The sequence below is a fragment of the Cavia porcellus genome, unplaced genomic scaffold (assembly GCF_034190915.1).
Source record: "Cavia porcellus strain 051 isolate PalLab524CR breed Dunkin Hartley unplaced genomic scaffold, mCavPor4.1 scaffold_3, whole genome shotgun sequence".
Lineage (NCBI taxonomy): Eukaryota > Metazoa > Chordata > Mammalia > Rodentia > Caviidae > Cavia > Cavia porcellus.
This window is the reverse complement of record NW_026947486.1, coordinates 42,794,169-42,820,517: the sequence shown is the minus strand read 5'-3', so window position 1 is coordinate 42,820,517 and position 26,349 is coordinate 42,794,169. Positions and strand designations below refer to the sequence as shown.

Below are 26,349 nucleotides of genomic sequence, written 5' to 3'. Positions count from 1 at the left end.
CCTGTGAAAGTAATGAGTCATGACTTCTCATAGTTATTCTTAATTTTTCACAAGAAAATTGTGGGTATAATTGGGATTAGTGTGCTTCATCAAGTGGGAATATGTCTTAATGTATGGCAACAGTCACAAACACATTCCTCAAACTGAATTCAAAGGAGAATCAGCACATTCCAAGAAAGCTATATTCCTCATCAATTCAAACCGGGACCCCAGTGAAAGTCACAGCAAAAAAGCTCCTCAAGCCATCCCTTTTTATGAGCCTCCATTTTGCCTTAAAAGCAAAAGAGACTAAAATAGATATTAAGCTACTCAACGCTAGATCTCATCATGAACTTCTATCAATCAATTATGATGCAACAAGTTTGGCCTCTAATTTTTCATAAAGTCGACCTTTTGAATAGGTTTTCATCACTTTTTATAGAATTATTTTTTATTTTAAAGAGAATAAAACAGAACAGAACAGAACAAAGCATATCAGAGCAAAACAATGCAAGTAACATAGCATCTCAAAACAAGACAACAGGAAATCAACAGTGGCTACCATAATGTCTCTTGTTTTTTTTGAAATAGTTGTACATATCTTCACATATAATAAATTAATATAAAACAAAATAGTATAAAACTAATCAAAACAAATCAGAGCCTTAAAACCCTTCAAAATCAGATAATAGGAAATCAGTAATGGCTACCATATTGTCTCGTTTTCTTCAAAATAGATATCTGTCCATAATTTCACACATATTGACATCAAATAATAAAAAACACTAAAACCAATTAAAACAAAGAATATATGCATTGTTGAACTGCAAAACAAAATAATAGGAAATCAGTAATGGTTATCATGATGTCTCATTTTCTTCAATGTACTTGTTCATGCCATCACAAAATAAAATCAATTTTTGCAAACTTTTTAGAAGTCCTAGACATATATAAGGCTATACATGGACATCTACTCTTTCTGTGTTAGAGGGAAATACAAAACAAAATACAAGAAAAACAAGAAACAAAAGAGAGATAAACAATAACAATGAAGAGCTCAAAATAATAACAATGTAAGCTTTCAAAACAAGGTATTAGGAACAGAGCTCCAGAAATCCGGCTATGGAGGGACTCAGGCAGCTTATTCGCCCATCCTCTGGGTAAGCATCCACAACGCGGGCCAGGAGGACAACAGATTTCCAGAGATCTGGCCATGGAGGGACTCAGGCAACTTACTCACCCGCCCTCTTGGTAAGCACCTGCAGCTTGGGCCTGGAGAAGAACCATTACCTGTGAGCCTACTGCCAGGTGAGCTGAAAATCAAGCACCCTTCTCCCACCTGCCCCCTCCCCCCCTTAGCTACTGGGGATAGATGTTTCAACATCTCTTGGGAGGATGACCATATGCAGTATAGCAAATATGGGGGATTTCCTTCTACCTTCTGTTTGAAGGCATAGGTTGTTTTCACTGTTTTGTTATGTTTCTTTTGCTCTACTCAGTATTCTCAATTGGTTTTATAATGTTCTATTTTTGGTTTGATTTTACAATACTTAATTGACTGGACAGCTATTGTTAAGTTAAAGAGATATACCATAATACTTATTACTACTATCCCAGTATTCTACTGTGAAATCCTGTACCAATTTTACTACATTGTCTCGATTGGCTTTGTTCTGTCTTGAGCTGTTGCATTTTTTTCTACTTTCAAAATTAAAAAAAAAATACATGTTACACATGCATGTGTAGAATCTATAAACAGTTTATGAGAACTGATCTTATGACAATTGATGAAATGAACAGATACTTTGAAGAAAAGGAAACACTAAAATAGCCAGTCCTGATCCTGCAGTGTCATAATGTGAAACCCAGCAATAGTGTTATTCTTTGTTCAGAGTGATATTAATCTGCTTGGGTTTATTCAAAGTCAACATAATTGAAGATATGGGTAACTACATATATGTTTAAGTGTACAGGATTGATAACCATATTTCTAAGCTTTTGTTGGATAGTTGAACAGAACTGGTTGCAGTCTCACTGTTTGAATCCCCAATTTATATGCTCCACTTTAGTATCTTGAGTAACTATTTGTAAGAAAATAATCTGTAATCATCAACTAGTGATTTCTTATCGTTTATTTTTTCTTTGAAATTATGTATTATTTCTACCAGTTTTCTGTTTTTTTAGTCTTTCTTTAAATTCAGTTTTAAAAAGAAGACACTACAGTATGCAGCGCTGATCATGGAGAGTCATGATGTGAAATCCAGCAATACTATTATTCTTTATTCAGAATAATTTTAACCTGCTTTAGTTTGTTTAATCTAAACACAAATGAAGATATGGATAACTGCATGTATGTTTAAATGTACAGGACTGACAACCATGTTACTAAGTTTTTGTTGGACAGTTGATTAGAACTTTTTGCAGTCTCTCTGTTTGAATTCCCACTTTACATGTTCCATTTTTGTACCTTGAACAACTATTTGTAAAACGACAACATCAACTAGTGATTTCTTACTGTTTTTTTCCTCTGAACGTATGTACTATTTCTACCTATTTTCTGTTTTGTTTAATCTTTGTTTAAATAAAAATAAAAAAACAAGGTATTAGAAACATAACAAAGGTTGTTATTTTGCATAGTTATCTTCAAAGATGTTACTTGAATTACCAAATATGGACATGCAAAATTTATCTAATCCTACAAATGTTAACTGTTTTGTTTCAAAACTAATTAGTAGTACAATCATCTTAGTAATCATAAAGTGTATATACAATTATACATGTTTTTTCTTTTCTCTTCCTTCTTTTCTGCTTTTCCCTGAGTTATTTTTTCCTCTCTGAGCAGTTTCTTAACTTTTCACCATTTTAATTGTAGGTTTTGTAGCTTATTTACTCTTTTGGTTTCTTATATGAGAGAGACAATATAGCATTTACACATGTGGTTTGATTTATTTCACTTATAAGTATGGTCTCAAGTAGCATCCATTTACTTATAAAAGCCTCTATGTGGTCCTTCTTTACAGCTGAGTAGTGCTCCATTATATAAAAATACCATAATTATTTTTTATTCTTTCCTCAGTTAATGGGCATTAGGGTTGTTTCCAAGATTAGGTACGATAAATTGTGCTACTGTAAACATAGGTGCACATATATCACTGTGCTATGATGTTTTCAATTCTTCTGAAAATATGTCCAGAAGTGAAACAGCTATGTCAAATGGGACCTCCAATCCCAGCTTTTTCAGGAACCCCCAGGCTAATTTCTACTGTGGCTGCACAAGTCTACACTCCTACCAACAGTGTAGAAGAGTTTCTTTTTCCCCACAGCCTCTCCAGTATTTCTTATTGATGGTTTCCTTGATGCTGGCTATTTTTTCTGGAGTAAGATGGAATCTCATGTTCAACCTTTTTTCATGTATTTATTTGCCATTTGTATTTCTTCATCTGAGATGTGTATATTCATTTCGATTCCCATTTTTAGATTTTTAATAAGTGGTGCTGGAATAACTGCCTTTCCAAATGCCAAAAACTAAAACTAGACCCAAGCTTATTACCTTGCACTAAACTAAAGTCAAAATGGACCAAAGATCTAAATATTAAAACAGAAACACTAAATATGCTAGAAGACAAAGTAGGTAGATATCTTGAAGACATTGGTGTGGGTAGAGAATTCATGAACAAAAATCAAATTGCAAGGGAAATACTTCCCAGAATCAACAACTAGGATCTTGTCTTATTAAAAAGTTTTTGCATGTCAAAAGAAATCCCCAACAGAGTGAAAAGAAAACTCACGAAATGGGAAAAAATCTTAGTCAACTGTCCCTCAGACAAAGGACTTCTATCTAGAACATATAAAGAATTTTTTTAAAATGAGGGCCCCCAAAATTTATAGCTTTTCATTATTTACTAAAGAACCAAATCAGAATTTTGAATCACTGAAAAAGGACTTCCTTGCCTACTTTCTATTAGAGGGAAGCATCTTCTCTGACTTTCATGATTTTTTTTTCTATTTTACTTCTCATTCTTTTTTTAAATCTGGTGTTGCAGTGCCAAACCAGTTACCCCTATTTGTTAACACCAGCAAATTCCCAATGGAAGCAAAGTTACATGGTCCCAATTCTTAACTCTAGTCCCATAGGCCATCATCAAAGGCAACACTGGCATGCTGAAGAATATTTACTGAATTGACAACCAATTCACAGGCAGACTTTTCTTTGCCTGGGGCCCAAGATCCAGCTTGGTCAAGTAAGTCCAGTGGAGGCAGAACTCTCTTCTTTGCCTGGGGGCCAGGCTCCAGCTCCCTGTTTGTCCAGTAAGACCAGCGGAGGCAGGGAACCAGGCCCTAGGCCAGTGAACTGTTTTCTTTGCCTGGGGCCCAGGATTCAGCTTCCTGTGGGTCAAGTAAGTCCAGCAGAGGCATGGAACTCTCTTCTTTGCCTGGGGGCCAGGTTCCAGCTTCCTGTTGGTTGAGTAAGTGCAGCTGAGACAGGGAACCCCGCCCTAGGCCAGCGAACTGTTTTCTTTGCCTGGGGCCCAGGATCCAACTTCCTATAGAAATCAGTGAGTAAAGGAGGGGGCAAGGAATTCTGTCCCAGCCTGGCTGACCTCTCTAACTCACTTGGAATAATACTTGAAGCTCAAAATTATAGGAAAATGACAAAACGAAAGACCAAAATGCAGTCTTAAGCATCCAGCCCATCCCAAGCAAGCCTAGGAGCCATGTGCATAGAGGAAAATGTATGCCACATACCTGAAATAATAGTAACTCAAATAAAGAAGCAACTCTGGGAAGCCTTAAAGGAAATCAAAGAAGAAATAATCTCTCAGGTAAAAGAAGAAATGATAAAAGAAATGAAGGAGATGCTGAACATATCTAAAAAATTTGAGGAGATAAACAAAAAGATAGAATCCCTGGATGAACAATATAAGAAACAAACAGAATATATAAAGCAGATGCAAAGAGATAAACAGGAAATCAAAAACTCCATGGAAAGTTATAAAAACCACCTCAATGAATGTGAAGATAGAATTTCAGACCTTGAAGACAAGATTGCAGCCAGGGAACAGGAAAAGAAAGACCTTTTAAAAGTAACAAGAAATCAGGAAATAACAATTCAACACCTGCAAGATGATGCAAAGAGGAACAACATAAGGTTAATAGGGATAAATGAAAAAGAAAGGAACAACATAAAGGATATCAAGAGGATATTTAGGGAAGTAATAGCTGAAAATTTCCCAAACATGAGACTGGAAACCGATATCAAGAACAATGAAGCATATAGAACTCCAAATAACCATAACCAAAATAAAACTACACCCAGACACATAGTAATGGCCATCCCAGAAATCGAACAAAAGAATAGAATATTAAAAGCTGTAAGACAGAAAAGACAGATCACCTATAAAGGAAAACCTATCAGAATCACAGCAGACTTCTCAGCACAAACAATAAAATCAAGAAGAACATGGAGTGAAGTATTCCAGATCCTAAAGCAAAATGATTTCCAACCTAGGCTGATATATCCTGCAAAACTGTCCTTCAAAATAGATAGAGAAATAAGATACTTCCATGACAAAGAACAGCTGAAAATTACGTGATCACCAAGCCAACCCTGCAAAGAATACGGAAAGAGAGCCTAGATGCATCTAGGAAAAAACCACTAAACAAAGCAGACAAACAGAACAGAAAGACAAAGATTCAACAGCAAAAAGATAACATGTCAACAAAAAATATGTAACAGTTATAATCATTAATGTAAATGGTCACAATGCCCCAATTAAAAGAAACAGACTGGCAGAATGGATCAGAAACAAAATCCAACCATATGTTGTCTACAAGAAACCCATCTAACACAAAAGGATACCCACAGACTGAAAGTCAAAGGATGGAAAACAATACTTCATGCAACAGGAACCCAAAAAAAAGTGGGAGTGGCTATTCTGTTTGCAGACAATGTGAACTTCAAGCCAATAACAATCAGAAGGGACAAAGAAGGTCACTACATACTGGTTAGGGGAAAATTCCAAGACGAAGAGATAACTATCTTAAATATATATGCACCAAATTCCACAGCACCCAGTTATATAAAACAAGTACTAACAGAAATGAAAAACCAAGTTAACAGTGACACAATACTAACAGGAGATCTTAACACACCATTGACACCAATGGACAGATCAACCAGACAGAAAATCAGCAAAGAAACAAAAGACCTGAATTGCACCTGTGAACAAATGGACTTAATAAACATATACAGAGTATTCTACCAACAACAACAGAATACACATTCTTCTCCACATTGCACGGGTCATTTTCTAAAACAGACCATATATTAATTCACAAAACATATCTAAATAAATGCAAAAGGGTTGAAATCATCCCTTGCATGCTATCGGACCATAACACTATGAAATTTGAAATTAATGATAAAAGATACTACAAAATTCCCATAAACACATGGAAACTGAATAACACACTCTTGAGTAATCAGTGGGTCACAGAGGAAATCAAAGAAGAAATTAAACACTACCTACAAGAAAATGAAAACACAAATACAACTTACAGGAATCTGTGGGACGCAATGAAAGCTGTCCTCAGAGTAAAATTTATTGCACTGAGTTCACATATCAGGAAAACAGAACAAATACAAATAAATAACCTGATGTTATACCTCAAACATCTAGAAAAAGAAGAGCAAGTGAAGCCCAAGCCAAAAGAAGAGAAGAAATTATAAAAATCAGAGCAGAAATCAATGCAATAGAGACTAAAAAAAAAAAAAAATCCAAAAAATCAATGAATTAAACAGTTGGTTCTTTGAAAGAATAAATAAAATTGATAAGCCTCTAGCCAACCTTGTTTAAAAAAGGGAAGAAAAAGCTCAAATTCATGCAATAAGGAATGCAAGAGGAGAAATCACTATGGACCCTATAGAAATACAGAAAATCATCAACACCTATTTCGAAAACATCTACTCTCAAAGGTTTGATAACACAGAGGAAATGGACAGATTCCTAGAAGCATATGAAGTACCAAAGCTAGGTCATGAAGATGTAAAACTACTGAATAACCCAATTTCTACTAATGAAATCGAAAACATAATTAAATCCTTACCTACAAAGAAGAGCCCAGGCCCAGACGGATTCACTACAGAATTCTACAAGAAATACAAAGAAGACCTAATGCCAACACACCTCAAACTCTTCAATGAAATTGAAAGGGAAGCAATCCTTCCTAAGTCATTCTTGGAAGCAAATATTACTCTAGTACCAAAACCTGAGAAAGACCCAACTAAAAAAGAGAACTACAGACCAATCTCCCTAATGAACACAGATGCAAAAGTCCTCAATAAAATATTGGCAAATAGGATGCAGCAAATCATCAAGAAGATCATACATCATGACCAAGTGTGATTCATCCCATGCATGCAGGGATGGTTCAATATACATAAATCAATAAATGTAATATACCATATCAATAGAGCCAAAAGTAAGAACCACATGATTATTTCTATAGATTCAGAAAAAACTTTTGATAAGGTCCAACATTCATTCATGCTAAGAACCCTGCAGAAAATTGGAATAGATGGTCTTTACCTCAATATAATAAAGGACATCTATGACAAACCAACAGCCAATATTATACTAAATGGCCAAAAATTGAAGGCCTTTACTTTAAAATCAGGCACAAGACAAGGATGTCCCTTATCACCGCTCCTATTTAATATAGTACTGGAAATACTAGCCGGAGCAATTAGACAAGAGAGAGAAATAAAAGGCATAAAGACAGGAAAAGAAGAAGTTAAGCTATCATTATTTGCAGATGACATGATACTCTATATAGAAGATCCCCAAAACTCCATTGAAAGATTGCTAGATATAATAAATAAATTTAGTAATGTGGCTGGCTATAAAATCAATAGCATTCCTATACACTAACAACAAAGTCACAGAAAGAGAAATAAGAGAAGCCACATCCTTCATACTAGCAACCAAAAAATGAAATATCTAGGAATTACTCTCATGAAAGAAGTGAAAGACCTGTACAGGGAAAATTATAATACACTGAAAAATGAAATTGAAGACGATCTCAGAAAATGGAAAAACCTCCCTTGCTCATGGATAGGAATAATAAATGTTGTGAAAATGGCCATTCTCCCAAAACTTTTATACAGATTCAATGCAATCCCAATAAAAATACCATCAACATACCTCATAGAACTCGAGAAATCACTCCTAAAATTCATCTGGAGTGATAAGAGACCTAGAATAGCAAGGACAGTTCTAAGCAGCAAGGCAAGGAAGGAGGTATCACAATCCCTGACTTGAAGTTATACTACAAAGCAACTGTAGTAAAATCAACATGGTACTGGAACCAAAACAGAGCTGAAGATCAGTGGAATCGATTGGAAGATATAACCACAACTACAAGCACACCCAACCACCTTATTTTCAATAAAGGGGCCAAACATGTTCACTGGGAGAATGCAGTTTCTTTAATAAATGGTGCTGGAAAAACTGCTCTCCATATGTCAAAAACTAAAACTAGACCCATGCCTATTACCATGTACTAAAATAAAATGTAAACGGATCAAAGATCTAAATATTAAAACAGAAACACTAAATCAATTGGGTAAAAACCTTGAAGATATAGGAGTAGGTAGAGAATTCATGAACAGGACTCAAACCGCACGGGAAATACTTCCCAGAATCAGTAACTGGGATCACCTCTTATTAAAAAGTTTCTGCATGTCAAAAGAAGTCTCCAGCATGGTGAGAAGAAAACACACAAATTGGGAAAAAATCTTAGTGAACTGCCCCTCAGACAAAGGACTTCTGTCTAAAATATATAAAGAATTAAAAAAAATCAGATCCCCAAAATTCAAAGACCCATTCCAAAAATGGGCATCTGCGATAAAAAAACAATTCTCAGATGAAGAAATACAAATGGCAAGTAAATATATGAAAAAATGTTCATCATCATTGGTCATTAGAGAAATGCAAATTAAAACCACACTGAGATTTCATCTCACTCCTGAAAGAATGGCCAAGATCAAGAAAACCACCAACAACAAATGCTGGAGAGGCTGCGGAAAAAAGGGAGTCTCCTGCACTATTGGTGGGAGTGTAGACTAGTGCAACTATTGTGGAGGTCAGTCTGGAGATTTCTCAGAAAACTAGGACTGGAAGCCCCATATGACCCAGCTATACCACTTCTAGGCATATTCCCAGAAGAACTGAAAGCATTATACCACAGTGATGTATGTGCACCCATGTTTATAGCAGCACAATTTGTAATAGCCAGATCTTGGAAACAACCTAACTGTCCGTCAACTGAAGAATGTATAAAAAAGTTGTGGTATTTTTATACAATGGAGTACTACTCAGCTATAAAGAATGACCGCATTGAGACATTTATAAATAAATGGACGCAGCTTGAGACCATACTCATAAGTGAAATAAATCAAACTCACATGTATAAATACCCAATAGTTTCCCTAGTGTAAGAAATGATAAGAATACATAGAAGTAAGTATGTGGTAATCATGATTCCCAATCATATTGGTTTGAAGCTATATAATGTTTTCACTCATTAACCGCAATGGTTTTAACCTGGGTTGTTCGATTTTAGTATCTATGATAGCACTAATAGCTATTTTAAAGAAAGCAACACAACATAAAAAGCTAGTGCTGATTTAATATCATCTTGTTTTGAAGTCCCATCAAGCTGTTGTACATCTGTTTCCAGTGGTTTTATCATGTTGTATCTTACTATATTTCACTATATGCCATAGTATAAACAAAATTCTTTATAGGCAAAGAGATAATATAGAAACCATCATTCATTTTCTATTAGCAGGTTCTAAATACCCTGTAATTCTTGTATTCTCTTGAAAGGCTTCACACTGCCTTGATATGCTTGATATTATAGCATACGAAGTTACACTCAAATAATTTAAGGAAAGAGGCACTATGGCGGCTACTATTATGTTAGATTATCTGGTGGTAAAACACAATGATGCTTGAATTGCTTACTTCTGCCCTGCATTGTTCTATTACAGTGTTCTCCCTTATCTCAATCTCCCCCCTTCTTTAAAATTTATCTATTTTCTCTCTCTTTTTTAATTAAGGAAAACTAAATTAAAAATTACGGGACATATCATAGTAACTTTTTTGTTGTCCTATTAACCTGACTTGAACCCCAGTATTGCTCTCCCCATCTTGTTCTGTCTGATTATTATATATTCTATTTTGTTTGATAGTATCAAGTTTGAGGGTATAGGCAACCACTTTGAAGGCAATAAGATATACTATGATGCCCAATATGTATTGACTATTATCCTTTTTTTGAAGTCCTGTAAAGTCCTCAGTGTAGATTTTATTGGTTTTGTTCTGTACTGTTTTGATCAATTCCATTATACCTGATGATATAGACAACTCAATTTAAAAATAGCAAGAGGCACAATGGTAACTACTTTTGATCACCTGGTATTCTATTTTTGCATCATGTGCTATGCCCACCCTTCCGTTCTAACTGACTCTGTTTTGCTTAGTCATATTTGTTTTTATTCTCTTCAAAAAAGTAATAAGAACCGTGGGAGTAATAAAACCCTAAAAGTCTAATTGTTACTGTAAAAAAGAGAGTAAAGTAAGGTGGACTAAGGGATATAACCGCAGGTATGTTCGAGTGTGTAGGATGGAAAACCATATAACTGAGCTTTTGTTGAATCATTGAACAGAACTGTCTCCAATTTCACTGTATGAATGTCTACTTTATATACTTTAATTTAGTAATATGGACAACTGTTTCTGGGAAGATAATATATAACCTATTAACTGGTGATTTCATACTGTATATATTTTTTTCTTGAAATGCTGTATTATTTGTACCATTTTACTGCATTGTTTTTTTTTTTATGTCCTTTCTTTTTTTTCTCTCTTTAAATAAAAAAAGTCACAGGCAGAGACACTTTATCAAATGTCTTAAGAGCTTTGTATTGGTATATAACCACTGTACATAATAATTGCATTCATCTTGAGTAATTGGAACCTGTACATATCACATATTAGCCATTTTTATTAGTCTTTACCCTCCCCTCCATCTTCCTTCCTCTTTTCTCAGGTCCTTTTTCTATTTCTACAAGTTTTTAGAGTTTTAAAAATGTGCAAAAGAACAGTGTCACATACACTCCTAATTTTGTATACCAATTTACTCAAATTGCTTTCTTTACATTTTCTTCCATTCAACTCAGATTTTTCATGAGAAAAATTTGAGAGTAACAGTCCTGGTTACCTGTTGGAGTTGTCACCATACATTCTTTATATGGCAGCTGATTCAATCCCTCTTCCACAACAAGTCTGATCTAGAATAGAAAGTCAAAGGAAGAATAAAATGAGGACCTGCTGAAAATCTCCTATTACCTGTAGCCTCAGGAGCTGAAGAGTAGGCAAGGTCAATAACATCCTAGGCAAGAGTTAGCAAATTGGGGTAGGAAGGGGGGCCCCTACTGCATATTAGATGCAGGGGTAGACCCAAATGGCAAGTTATTTGCTTCCAGTTTTCCAACCTCCATTAGGTACATGATTGACATTAAAGGGCTCCAATACGCCTTCTCATTCCCATTCAACTAATTCATGTTATGAGAGATTCAAACTCCAGCAAATGACAAGAGCCACGGAAGACACTCCTGGTAGTAATATCCTTCTGATCACTCTGAAAATAATGCCCATTGGGACTTTCTCTGTCTTGTTCAGCATCTTTGAAATCATTAAGGTGGATTTTTAAAATTTTTTTAAAAATTTTTTCAAATGAAGCCTAAAATTTTTTGTAAGAAAATAAATGAGTGTAGGGGCTGAATCAATCTGTTGAGACTGAAGGAAGATCCTGTTTCAGATAAAGAAAAGCCTCTCAATAATCATATATGGTACATAGAAAAGAATCACATAAAACTACTAGGAATAGCCTCCCAAAGCCAGACATGCCATTCCCATGAGTGACCAAAGCCTATTATAACAAAAGCACTGTTGAGCCTGTAATACATATTTTCTCAAAACAATATTGTGTTATTAAGAATCAGAAATAACAGAAAGAAGCACTAGACTTCATGTTCTGTTATCACAATACAACACCACCCTGGTGCCATTAAAAAGATCAATTATAAATGGGCTAGTACTTTGTCAGTCTGCAGAATCAGAGAGGGACAAGAAAACTCATGAATTCTATATGCATGTATACACTCACCTCTAGTCATCACCTTCTGTTGAGACTTACGTTCTTTAATGAAGTTACAAGGTAAAAGAGAATTCTTTTCTTTGAACAGCATCACCTCTTCCTCCTTATAACACTCTTCCAAAAAATCTTGTCTCTTGTCCCACCCCTGAAGCCCTGGGACAGAAATTAGGATGTCCCAGTCTTACTAGAGAGCACAAAACCAGAAGAATAACTAATTAGGAAGAGGCTGGAGGAGCACATCTCGGTGGTAAGTGCATGCTTAAAATGCACAAGGCCCTGGGTTCAATCCCCAGCATTCAACAGTAAAAGATCTGAAGTCCAGGGAAGCCAACCATGACAAATTTAGGGTAGAATTAATGTTCATCATAAAAGGACCCTTGAACTATAGACTAAATCCTTAACAATAAAAATATAAATAGAATGCCTATGAAAACCACAAAAGACTCCCCCATCCCTTAATCCAGTCCTTCAATGCCAACTGCAGACAACAGAGAGGTTCAAATTACCAGCACTTCTGGTGAATTATGCAATAGCTCCTTATCTCACTCAACTACTATATAATGTCTGCCATTTCACGGGAGCATTTTACATTAACTATGAACTTAATTCCTCTTTCCTACAGAAATGAACATGTGCCTAGCACAGTGGTGCACACCTGTATTCTCAGCTACTCAAGAGGTTGAAGCAGAAAGACTGCTTAAGCCCAGAAGTTTGAGGCCGGCTTGTGCAACATATCAAGACCCTACCTCAAACAAAAAAAACAAAAATCAGAAAAAGAAAAATAGAACACAAGGAAAGAAAGAATAATTTTCTAACAATGAACATAAAGACCACTGATCTTTCCATATCAGCTACTAACATACAAATATTTTTCTCCTCAAATGTTTCTTTTCAATTTGATAAAAGCTCAAAAGACAGGATGATCTATTGCCCCAGGAATGTCAACCACAATTATTTTGGTTTTATCCAAACATTATTACTACCTCTGAAATCTCAAATAATTTTAAATATAATTTGTCTCTGGACCAAAAATAGTTAAAACCAAAAAGCAGAACAGTAGTTGTACCCTTGGAAAAGTCTCTAAGAAAAAATTTAAATGAAAATTTTCATATTTCCTTTAATAACCCTAATTCTACCTTATTATAACTTTGAGGTTGTAAGCCATGTTTATTTCTTTCCCAAATTGAGTACAGACAAGAGTATTTAGAATTTAAATTCCACAAGATCAAGGACTATCTCTATATTTATGAATGTTTTATCACCTTGCTCACCAAACAGCTTAGCATCACCTAACCTAGACCAGTGTGCATTTTGTTAATCAAACAAGACTAATAACCACAGCAGAAAATGCATCAACTTCATTCAAAGCACTGCGCACACTTATATAACACAGCGGTTACTCTGAAGACAAACTAATTTTGCCTGAGATCCTCTTACATGACATGAACAGAATTTGGCTTGGTCAATCCTTTATAGGAAGTTCCCAAAAAATATAAATAGTCCAACTTAGTATTTCAATGTAAATAGTCCAACTTATTATTTCATGTGTGATAATAAAGAAGAGAGATGAAATAGATGCTACCTCCTGGCAAACTAGAAAATACGTATTAGTTTTTGTGAATTAGCTAGATACTACTAAGGGTAATTTCTTGGTGTCCTTGTATCTTTGGTTTTCTTCTAATGTGCTTCATTTTACTGCCCTAAAATGAAGCATTTAAGAGTTGCTGAAAACCCGATTACCAAGATCCATCTGAGAGCTAGTAGTAGCTGACAACTACAGAAAATGAGTCCATGGTCAACGCTTCCTGGTAAAAGGATATGAAGCAGAGCCTCATTGCAACAGTAGCAGAGGCTTCAAAAGGCTAGCAAGATGATGGTTACCCCCTCACTATGCTCTAAAATAACAACAACAAAAACTTGGCCTATCATAATTATATCACTACATACAATAATGAAATGAAAATAGAAAGCCTCCACCTACCAAACGATCCGCAGAAAACATGAAGTCCCCTCTACTGGCTGTCCTAAAAAAAACAGTACAAGTTTTAGTTTAAATTTGAGCTTTAAGGTAAAATATTACTTAAAACATATAACACTGATATTAAGACCTTTCACAGGTTAAAAGCTTAAATGCTTATGTATACAGACTATTACTAGGATAAGATATTTTTCACGAGGATATAGGTACCAAAATGAAATGATTTGATAAATCTTATTGAAAATGTTTACTTGGTATCAACATTAGGGATAGGAATTGAAAATAACATATAATTCCCCACTGGGCTGCTGGAGTACATGTTATTCAACCAGAAGATGAACAAAGTTCCCACAGAACATGGCAGCATGCTCACTGTTCAAACTGACAGAAAATTTTACAGTAAGAAAACCAAGTTCTCTCTATTCTCCTCTTCAGTCTACTTTGATCTAAACCCAATATTACAGAGATAAATGACCCATATTCTTTGTCTCTAATCCTACATAGTAAAAATAACTTCTAAAAATCACAATGGTAAAATTGCATACATCCTTTTACCACTACTCTCAAGAATGTGCAACCTAACTTTCAAGATCTGTTTCTCAAATTTCTAATAATTTGTTTCTTTTGCCTGCTCTTCAAACTTTTTCTTCATTCTCTAGATCTTTCTGGCGTTTTATAATACATTTCCAAGGTTCAATCTATCCACAAGCTGTTAATAAGCCAAAAAAGAAATGCTGAATGACTAAAGTTCTTTTTGTATATAAAAATCTACCAGCATCCTATCCCTTCTCCCATCCAAGTTAAATGGTCTGACTGAATGGACTGATTTATAGCTTATAGACTTAAAACCCCCACCTGCCTATCCAAAATGTACCTAAAGTATTTCCCTGTGCAACATCAAAATGGTGTATACAAACATGTATTTTGTCAGTATGCCAGTAATTGCCTCTTTTTTTCCCAACATGTAATCACTTTCTCTGACATAAAAAAGCAATGAAATATTCCTGATACAAATGTCATTGGGCTTCTTAGTGTAATCACAGTTCTATCTTATTCAGATTTTAACTCCAAAATACGGAAAATACTTAAGCAAAAGGAAGAAGATAGGTCTGTATTTTTATTTGTAAGTACTTGCTACAAAACTAACTACACACCATTATACATACAGAGAACATATTTAAAATAAGTTTTATTTCATGCAATGTGGTTTTCACACAAGACTATTATATTCTGTCAGGGCCTTTATAACTAATGCTCATAACATACTTGGCAAGGAAGTAAAAAAGCAACACACTATTAAAAACACTGAAGCCTATACATGTTATTGATTTTTTTAATCAAAAATCACATGGCTAAATGTGTTCAGAGTTGTTTCTTTGTCCTCTATGTTATTTTATTATTCAACACGCTTTGATTCCAGAACCATGCTGTTTTATTTACTGTAATTTTTACATATAATTTGAAGTCTGGGATTGTAATGCTTTCTGCATTGCTCTTTCAGGGTTGCTTTTGTTATTTTGTGTCTCATCTGGTTCTACATAAATGTATGAATTTCAAGTCTAGTTCTTTAAAAAATGTTGATGGCATTTTAATAGGCCTGAGATAAACCTATTTATCATATTTATAACATGGCCATTTTGAAAATTGGTTCTGCTTAAAATGTCTTTCCATCTCCTAATATCCTCCTTAATCTCATTTGTCAGAGCACATGTGATTTTCATTATAAAAGTTTTTCAATTTCTTGATTACATTAATTCCTAGGTATTTAATTTTTTGGAGCTATATTTGCCTGATTTCCTTCTTGGTGGGTTCACCGTTGGTGTACGTAACACTACTGATATTCGTGTGATTTTCTATCCTATCACTTTGCTGAATTTAATAGTATTAAGAATCTTCCGATAAGAGTTTTTGGGTTTTTCTCTGTAAAAGATCATGCCATCTGCAAATAAGGATACTTAGACGTTTTCTTTCCTCTTATCCCTTTGATTTTTTCCAATAACCTGACTGCTCTGGCTGAAGTTTCAAGTGTCATACAGAATAAATGGTATTGGCAAAACTGGTTATCCGTGTGTAGAAGAATAAATTTGGATCCATATCTCTCACCATGTAGTAAAACCAAATCTAAATGGACCAAAGACCCACAGATGAAAATAGAAACACTGAAGCTGATGGAAGAAAAAATTTATAACACTCCTGGAGATATAGGCACAGTCAAGGGCTTTCTGAAAAGAACCCTTAACTGCACTATGAATCAAAACATGGAATTGCATCAAATTTAAAAAGTTTCTGTACCCAAAGTACAAACTAACAGAGTGAACAATCAACCTATAAAATGGGGAAAGTATTTGTCAGCTACTCCTTGGACAGAAAACTAATATCTAGAACAGTGATGGTGGATTTTTTAGAGCTTTCAATGATAACAGTTAGCTGTGGCATGTGTGTCAAAGTTCGCCACCACTGATATAGAACATACAAAGAAGTCAAAAAACTTAGATCTCTCCAATAAAAGACCCAATCAAAAAATGGGCAATAGAAATGAATAGACACTTCTCATGAGAAGTGTAAATGGCCAATAAGTATATGAAAAAAATTTCAGCATTATTGGCCATTAGAAAAATCAAATTGAAACAATGCAAATATTCTATCTTACTCCATTAAGAAGGACCATCATCAAGAACTCAAAAAAACAACAAATGTTGGCAATGTTATAGGGAAAAAGGAACCCTTCTACACTGTTGGTAGGAATATAAACTAGTATAACTAGTAGATTTCTCAAAAAACTAAAAACAAATTCAGTTTGACCCAGTTATACCTCTTTTGTGTATAGTTATGAAAGAGTAAAGCCATCATATTACAGTCACACATTTACACTCAGGTATACAGCACTGCAATTCACAATAGTTAAATTGTAGGAGTTTACATGCTCATCAACAAATGAATGGATACAGCATGGAGTAACACTCAGTCAAAAAGAATGATAAATTTGAGTCACTTGTAGGTCAGTGGATGAACCTTGAGACCATAATGCCACATTAAATAAATCAGACATAGAAGGTTAAATATTCCATGGTGTTTGTAATACAAGAACTGCAAGCATAAATAATAGAAAGGGATACAAAGAGAGACAGTAGGAAACAGGAAGTACTCTGCACAGATGGAAAGGAAATATGTGGAAAGAAGGTGGTAAAGGCGAGTAAAAATGATTAATATGTTATTTGCACATGTAACAATTCCCCAAGATGGACATAATTATTATGTATCATAAATACATATTTTAAAAAAACCTGAAAGTGATTTCTCTCTCTGCTAGACCTACACAAATGTGGCTAGGCATCACATGACTACTTTTTTTCAATAGGGAACAAAAATGTAGATTTATATTAAAAATATCCAATGATATTGAAACAGCTTACAGGTTTTTCTGTGGTGGGCAGTTTGGTTTTGTGTAACTGTAGGGAAAGGTACTGAGATTCCTCCAATCTTGACGTGATGGCATACCGGCTCAATAGCTTGGTTCTGTTTAGTGTATGGAATCCTAGGCTCACCCTGTACTCTGAATTAGAAGTCAGGGAAATCATCACACACAAGAGCCTAACCATTCTCCCAGAGACAATGGCCCAGCCTGAACACAGCATAATCATCTGTAGTATTTGTAAAACTACAGTCAGTTTACAGTGGAAACTGTGCAAACAACCTCCAAGGATGAGGACCAATAACATGTATTTAAGAAAGAACACAGCATTAGCACTTCTGACGCAAAGCTTTGCTTAAGAACATTACATTACTATAGCTGAACCCTTTGGTAGTAGGCAGAGTGGTACCCAGCTACCAGGTTGAAGTACTGTATTTTGCAAAAAGTGCTGAAATAGTGTGAGTTCATTCAGAGACTTTTTTTTATTGGTACCAGGGATTGAACTCATAACCTTGAGCTTACCAGGCAGGCTCTGAAGCCATTGAGATAAATCCCCTCAGAGACCAGTTCTACAGCACAAAAATTAAATATTGCAGCTGTAGAAAGAGACAGAAACAACATCCTGAACTGGCTGATATTAAAAATCAGGTGATATTTGCTGTCCATCAAGAGTCTGTTGAATTCTGGGTGTGCTGGCACATGCTTATAATCCCAGCACTTGGGAAGCTAAGGCAGGAAGACTGCTGCAAGTTTGAGGCCGACCTGGGCTATAAAGTGAGTTGAAGGCCAGCCTGAACTGGATAGTGAAATTCTGTCTCAAAAAACCTAAGAGTATGTCGAATTAGAAGATCAGCTCCTCCATTTCAGCCAGGAGACAAAACTGTGGAGGATAATGATTTTCAGTCAGGTGAGAAAAATATCAGTGATACTGAAGAGAAATCTAAAGGTATAATAAAATGCCCTGCTGAGAAACTTTTGGTATATGAAGTCTCACATTTGGTGATTCTCCAATGTGTGGTGCAGTGTCCTTATTTTTAGGGACTACAGGAAATAATTTTAAAGGGAAAAAAAGTCATTACTTTAGAATATGAAGTATATATATATCAATGGCAGAAAATTGAAATCAGAAAAATCTGTAGTGACATTAGGTAGAAATTGCCTGTAAAACACATAGCGGTGTTCCACAGAGTTGGCTTAGTTCCAGTATCAGAAGTAAACATAGTTATTGCTGTGTCCTCATTCCACAGGTATGCATTCCTAGCAGTTGTGAGTTATGCCATTGACATTTTAAAAGCCAAAGTGCCATATGGAAAAAAAATATATGAAGAAATTTATCATCATGGGAAAAAATAATGTTTGGGGGCAACCAGTGGTTAATCACATATTTTAAATCTTAAATTTGGTAAATCTTCATTATTGATCATCTTTTGTTTTTTCTTCTACAGAAGAGATAGTTTAGTGAAACACAACCTCTTAGGCTTTACCAATGGGTGAAATGGGAGAAAAAAAGACAAAATAAATGGTTCTGGAGGATAAGGGTCTAGGAACTAGAGATGAGGACAAAATAGATAATTTAAAATAAGAGGAAAGATATCTGTGGTCAATTTCTAATTATAACTTAGCTCACATTATAGTGTGGTTCCTCCTCAGTAACTTTAACTGTTTCAGAGAGACTTCATTGTTCTTCAATCCTCAGTACATTAATAGTGTTATTATCAGCAATGCATTATGGAAATGTTGGCAGAACTGGAAAGTCACTATCACATAATTTTGATACTGTATGTTATATATCTTCAGAACTTATATATTTAAAAAATAAACTAATTCCATGACTTAGAAAGCTTAAAAATAGTATTTTCCTGTTTTTAAAAATTTAGTGATAAATCTAAAATATGGATATTTTTAATATTTGCATCTATGACTAGTCCTTTATACATTTTTATTTTATTAGTTATTAATCAGTATACAGATCAACATAAAATTATTAAGAAAATAACAACAAGCTTTGTGCCAAATTTGTCACTTAATGTTTAGAATATAACATACAACTGCTAAAAGAAACTAATATTTGATAAATTATTGATTTCTAAAGCATTTCTGAGTACTTTTCTGGATACTCATGCAAAATTAGTATTAACTAAAGTCATTAAGTAATGAATTTTCTGTAAGATGTAGTTTTTGGTTGATCAGCCTATATACTCCCTTGATAGAGTATATAAATCCTTTACATAAAAAAATCTTATCAACCCATTAAAGTATATTTGACAAATAAAAATTATATATATTTAAAGACATAAAAGAAAATTACATTACTTAGATCAGTGGTGGTGAACCTACAGCATGCATGCCAAAGCGGTATGTTTGTATCACTGAAAGTTCTAAAAGGTACTCTGGCTTAGATGATTCAAATCCCATTAGGCTGCCACTCACATTAGGGTTGCATAGGATGTTTTTCCATCCTAAAGTTAACTGTCTTCTCCAGATGACCAAATCAAAGTTACAAGGCTGCCCTCCTTCTTTAGTGCTACTCATATAGTGAAATATTCTTAAAGTCAGTCAGTTATCATCCAAAAAGCCTGCAAAGGCCATGCCAAAGCCCCTCCTAGGAAAATACAAAGAGAATATATTCAACAGCTCACAGAACAGGATTATTTTAATGTTTTTAGAAACAAAAGAATGAGCAAAGAAGAGAATCTTTCAAAACTACTACATTGCCTTAAATAGTTCACTGCCATGGACAATGTTCAAAGGGAAAAGTGCATTATACTCAAGATTTTGTTGGATTCAGCATATTAAAGAGGCAAGAAGGGAAAGATGTATTGGTTCAATACATTTCAACCACTACCACCACCAAAAAAAAAAAAAAAAAAACTCAAAACCAAAGAAACACAAGGAAATCAAGAAGTCATTTCATTATGCTAGTTCGCTAATGGCCCATGTATGCATGGCTAAGTAAATAACTTATTCATTCAGTGTTTAGAATACTACACTCTCATAGAGAAGAAATAATTTCCTCATAAGATAATATAGTCTACATTTCAAATCCTGTACATTTCAAAAAGTCTTGTAAATCAGTTGTACATGTTCTCAATCTTTTCTGCAGTCCAGCTGAATCAATACAAATTTCTCCATGCCAAAGTCAATTCATAAAGCAATTTTTTCACTAACTAGATGGATGCTAAGGACCAGGAACAATAAAAGAAACACATGGGGGGCTGGGGATTTAGCTCAGCGGCATAAGCACCTGCTTGCAAGCAGGCAGTCGTGGGTTCAATCCCTGGTACCGATAAAAACAAAAAAGACCAAAAAAAAAAGAAAATTAAAGAAAAAAAAAAAGAAACATATGCTTCAGTTGCTTCTATTAGCAGACAACTACATATATCAGAAAGAGAACAGGATATTTTCCAGTGATATTTCATCATACCATGGGAACCCCCTACACAGAGGCTGAAACAGGACTTGTTTGTGTGAGGAGATAACGATCTCTGAAGATAAAAAACAGAAGAAACATCTTCTGTTACTGAATTTGGTTAACAAGACAGTGTACTCATTTTAAGTAAACATCAACTAGTTACAAAAATTGTAGTGGCAGGGATAATGGAAATGCTCAGTGGTGGAGTGCTTGGTTAAAATGTGCAAGGTCTAGTTTCCACCTCCCATACAGAAAAAAAATGTGGTTCTCATACTACATGAAAGCAGAATAAAAGTTTTCTAGAATCTGTCAGTATTGGTTATCAAAATAATGTGAGTTCTTTAGTCAAATTCCTGTTACTGTCCTAAGAAGTGTACACAAATCCAACTTGAAGAGTTGAAATGCCTTAAATCTGCAAAACTACCCACAGTTTCTAACAAATGTTAATAGACAATACCTTGTTTTAGCCTCTCAGAAACACCATTAGTCAGAACCAACAACTTCATTTTACAAATGATAAAAGCTAAAGCATGGAAATTATAAATATCTGGCCTAAGATCACTCCTCTGGAGCCAACCAAATGTAGAATAAACCATAAGACTCCTCTTACATCCAGGTTTACTATATAATCCAGGTTTTTTTTTTATCTTTTTCCTTTTCATCGGTACCAGGGATCGAACTCACAACTACCTGCTTGCAAGGCAGGCGCTTATGCCGTCAAGCTAAATCCCCAGCCCCACAATCCAGGTTTTTTTTGAGTAGTGAAGAATAATGAGGTATATAAAGATATAACCACATGTAAATACTGAATGTTATGCTTCTAAGTTCTACAGCATTGTTTGTTAACCTACACATTATTATCATTCTTTAGGAAATACAATTAAAATGCCTCACCCCATAAAAAAGAAACATAAGCAAATATCCATAGTAACATTATTCATAATATCCAAAGAGTGGAAACCACCCAAACAGATACTGTTGAATAGATAAACAAATTGCAGTGGTTCTATATAATACTATTCAGCCATAAAAAGTATGGTATATTTATAAAACACAGGTTAACACTAAAAACATAACATTAAAAAAGGAGTAACAAAAGAATCACATATTGTATGACCCCTTTTATTTGAAACACTCAGAATAACAAATATCATGAGTTGATCTCACATACAAATTGAGTGTATAACAGCAGTTAGTAAAGGAGGGAAGAGGAGCAGAAAGGGAAGAATTAAGGTTGAGCAATGTATACTGTTACAGTTAAATAGGAATGAGAAGTTCTGAATATGCCATTGCACGGGATGCTAGTTATAGGTAACAACAATATACTAGGTATTTCAAGAAGCTACAGGGAAGGATCCTGAAAGTTTTTATTGTGAAGATATGATCAGTGTCTGAAGAGATAAATACAATTATCTCAATTTAAACATTATGCAATATATATGTGTATTGAACATTACATGGAACCCATTAACCTGTGCAATTTTGTTTTATGTATCTGTAAAATTAAATTTAAAGCAGCCTATATGTCCATCAACAGATGGATAGAGAAAGAAAATGTGATATTTAACACAACTGAATACTACTCTTGATAAAGAATAAAATTTAGTCATCCATAGGAAAATGGATATAACTTGAGAACACAATGTTAAGTAAAATAAATCACACACACAAACTTAAGTATCACATAATATTTTTACAGAAGAAACCCAAAATATAAATAAAGATCAAAATACAATATAGATAATAAGAGATAGGGAGTTAGATCTTTTTCAAATGGAAAAGCCATCAACAGTTGGAGGGGGTAAGGAAGGTAAAGAAAGGGGATGAAAAAAAGAACTCAGATGTGTTATGTACATGTGCCAACTCCTCACAAAGAATGTAGCTGTTATGTAATACACACTTGTACTAATTAAAAAAACTTGGAAAAATAAAATTAGTATTTTCATGTTTAATTCAAAAAGTAACTTTTAAAACACAAACATTCAAATAGGTAAATCAACAGAGACAGAAAATACACTGGCTATTGTCCAGGATTTGGGGGAGGTTGGAAGAAATGGGCATGACTGCTAATGGGTAAGAGATTTTTATTTGGGTGATGAAAATGTTTTGAATCTGACTGTAGTATGTGGTGGTACACAGCCATTGTGCAGTAATACCTTAATTCTCTGGTGGTATATGAATCATAACTCATTGAAGATTTTTGCTATGTGGTACTAGGAATTGAACACAGGCCCTTTCCACTGAGCTGTATTTCCAGCCCTTTGAATTTTGAGACAATGTCTCTCAAGTTGCTGAATTGCTCATATTGGACTAGAATTTGTGAACCTCCTGCCTTAGCTTCCCAGACTGCTGGGATTACAGTCATGCATTGCGATGCCTGCCTTAAGTTATTAAACCACTTAAAATATACATACAGATAAAATTTTCCAGATAAGTTCTTGGTTCACTGAGGCCCTGAAATTCATCTATAAGTACAGTGGAGCCCAAGGCTCAAGGTTAGTTAATTCTTGCTCTATAGAAACAAGAACCATCACCCTATGTCGGATGAATTGTTTGATTTCAGCTGCTCACATCACCACTACCAAATAAGCCAACGCCTCAAACTTCCAAAAATCACTACTTCAATTATTTATTATATCACATGATCACAGTTTATAGTGAATCCATGTTGATTCACTATAAACAGTTAAATGGTATAAATTCATACTTAAAATATAATTTTAGGACCAGAAAGAATCTTTAGTAATTGATCATCTATTACCTGAAAGGCATGGTTGAAATTCAAAGGTATAGTAGATTCTACCTACAAAGAGCCAAAAACATAACAGGCAAAATAAGATCAACACACAAGTAACAATATACAAAACTGAAGATTTAATACATAAGTGAAGTTTTGCATTAAAAAGGCCACTGAAGCCAGGAGTAATTTAAGAGAAAATTTCATGGCAAAGGTGCTTGTTTAAAACTGTGTTTTACCTTGAAAAACAGGTAGGCCGTGTGTGGTGGACCAAAACTGTTATCCCTGCACTCTACAGATTCATGCAGGATGACCGTTGTGAGTTTTGAGGCCAGCCTGGGCTACAAAGTGAGTTCAAGACCAGCCTGAACTGCATGCACAGCAAAATCCTGCCTCAAGACCAAAGAGAGAGAGAAAGGAGAAGGAAGAGGAAGACAAGAAGGTGGAGAAGAAGAGGAAGAGAAAGAAGGAGAATAAAGAAAAGTAAGTAGGATCCGAACATGAATAGGGAGGATATAGAGTATTCCAGATAAGAGCAGGAGTAAGGATATTTCAGAATACTTCCTAGGAACCATAAGGAGGGGCCTAAATATCAAACCAAGGGTTCAAAACATTATTTGGTAGACTCTGTGAAATCAAAAGAAGTTTGCTGTGAAAAATTACAGAAAAGGAAACAAATTATGAGTCTGTTATAATAGTGTGAGAAAAATTACTAGAATCTGATTTAGGGAGTGGCATTCTGTCAATACAGTACCCATCTTTATCAAGGTATGCCTCACCACTGAAAATAGGTGGTGTTCCAATATACTCATTTAAAGTGCTACCAGTAGGCGTGAGGTACAATGATGCACATCTGTAGTCTCAGTTCCTTGGGAAGCTGACAGGAATGTCACTTGAGCCCAGGAATTTGAGGCCAGCCTAGTCAACACAGCAAGACTCCTTCTCAAAAAGGGAAAAAAAGTGCAACCAATAAAGAAACCAGGGCATGTTCATTATGGTTCATACTTCCTACATTTTACATTAATTTTCTCAAAGCAATTTCAAAATAGCATCTTAATATGAAGTTCAGGCTACAAGGATTTGTGAGAGGTAAAGGAGTGAGGTTCCTTTATCTCTGTTATCTATGTTCTGTAAATTTACAGTAAAACAATCGATAAGAATTCGGTGATACACTTTTATGTGATCATGTAAACATGAAATCCTACATCTTAAACAAAATTATATTTCTGCAGTAGCAAATATTGAAAGGTCAGAGGGACAGTGCAGCACAATAGCATTTCCTTGAAACTGCATTAATTTTATCTGTGAACCTGTGGTGTTTCATGGTAATACAACACTATAGGTAGTAACCATTTCGGAGTATAAATTTACCACGTAGCTAAGCACTGGGCAGAGAGAATAGGGCGTTTGCCTGCTAGAAATGGCTAAGGAATCGATCACTGCTCAACGATACAAATAAAAAGGCCAGGAGGGACCAGGTCTAACTAAAAGGTCTAATCCATAGTCAAAGCGAATTAGGAACTAAGAAACAGTTGGAAGTGCACGTCACATGATTCCCCTGCAATATACCCCCCCCAAAAGGCCCTGCCCTAATCTCTCCAAAGACCATTTCCTCAAGGGCAAGAACACTACTCTTTAGGTTTTTGTTTTGTTTTGTTTTGTTTTTTGTATTTCCAATCCCCACCCACCCCTTGCAGACTCTTCTCTGTCTGGCCTTTCTTTCCCCTTCCGCTCTTGACTTACTTGTCCCGGATGATTGTCTGCAGCTCTCGGATCTGATCATTCATAGGCAGAAGTTTCAACTGCGACCCTATCTTTTGAGAGAATTCGCAGTCCACTAGGAGGGAGTCGCCAGCAGGTGCGTCACAGTTGTTAATCTCATGAATATCGCTGGTGCTCTCAGAGTTAAGGCTCGCGGTGCCACAGGCCTGAGAATCACACTCAGCCGGCAGGCTAGAATGGGCGTGCCCACTGAGAAGAGTCAATTTGGCCACAGCAGCGCTCTTTCCCCCGGTAGGATCCAGGATCCGGTCTCCGGGTCGCAGCAACTCCGGACTTGGGTTTGAGGCAGAGTTTACTTTCTGGTTGTGACAGGGCATGGAGTCTGGATGCTGTAACTCCGTGGCCATGCACCAGGTTCCGGGCTGTTCCCGAGCTAGCAAACTCTGAGAATAAGGGAGAATGGAGATTAACGGCTGATGCTCCTGTGCTTTCTCAGCCTCCCTGTCCCTTTCCCTTTCCTTTCCGCTTCCCCCCTCTCCTCCTCCTCCCATCTCCTTCCCCTTCTACTCCTCCTCTTCTTCGGGTCTTCCTCCTCTTCCTCCAAATCTGTAACCCAGGTTACCCTCTCACCCTTAGGCCGCTAATGGTTCCCTTCCTCAAGGGTTTTCCCACGCCCACCCACTCCAGACGTACTGCTTGCGTAAACATCCTATTGGCCGCTTTCACTGTCAGTCTTCAGCAAGGCTGCTAGTTAACTCTTTAATCCAACCTTGCAGCCTGAATCCCTAGGCTGGTTCTGAAGCGAGGTCAGGGAGAAAGGGGAAACTTTGCCTTGGGCTGTTAAGATAATTAGTAGAGCCAGGAGAAACAGAAAGTATATTACA

General features: G+C 35.5%; 1 protein-coding gene across 2 annotated transcripts in view; it reads right to left on the bottom strand.

Moving 5' to 3' along the window:
- Window positions 1–26,149, bottom strand: part of Uprt (uracil phosphoribosyltransferase homolog) — a 33,907-nt gene extending 7,758 nt beyond the window's left edge. Inside the window, exons 1-4 of one of the 2 annotated variants that reach the window (XM_003470978.5) lie at window positions 26,096–26,149; window positions 25,487–25,908; window positions 14,186–14,228; window positions 11,266–11,335 (exon numbers count right to left, since the gene is read on the bottom strand). In XM_003470978.5, coding sequence (XP_003471026.1) covers window positions 11,266–11,335; window positions 14,186–14,228; window positions 25,487–25,872 — 499 coding nt within the window. In that variant the 5' untranslated portion in view covers window positions 25,873–25,908; window positions 26,096–26,149. Of the gene's footprint in view, window positions 1–11,265; window positions 11,336–14,185; window positions 14,229–23,767; window positions 23,810–25,486; window positions 25,909–26,095 lie in introns of those variants that run through there. The other variant, XM_063246108.1, reaches the window with a different exon arrangement.
- Window positions 26,150–26,349: the final 200 nt, after the last annotated feature.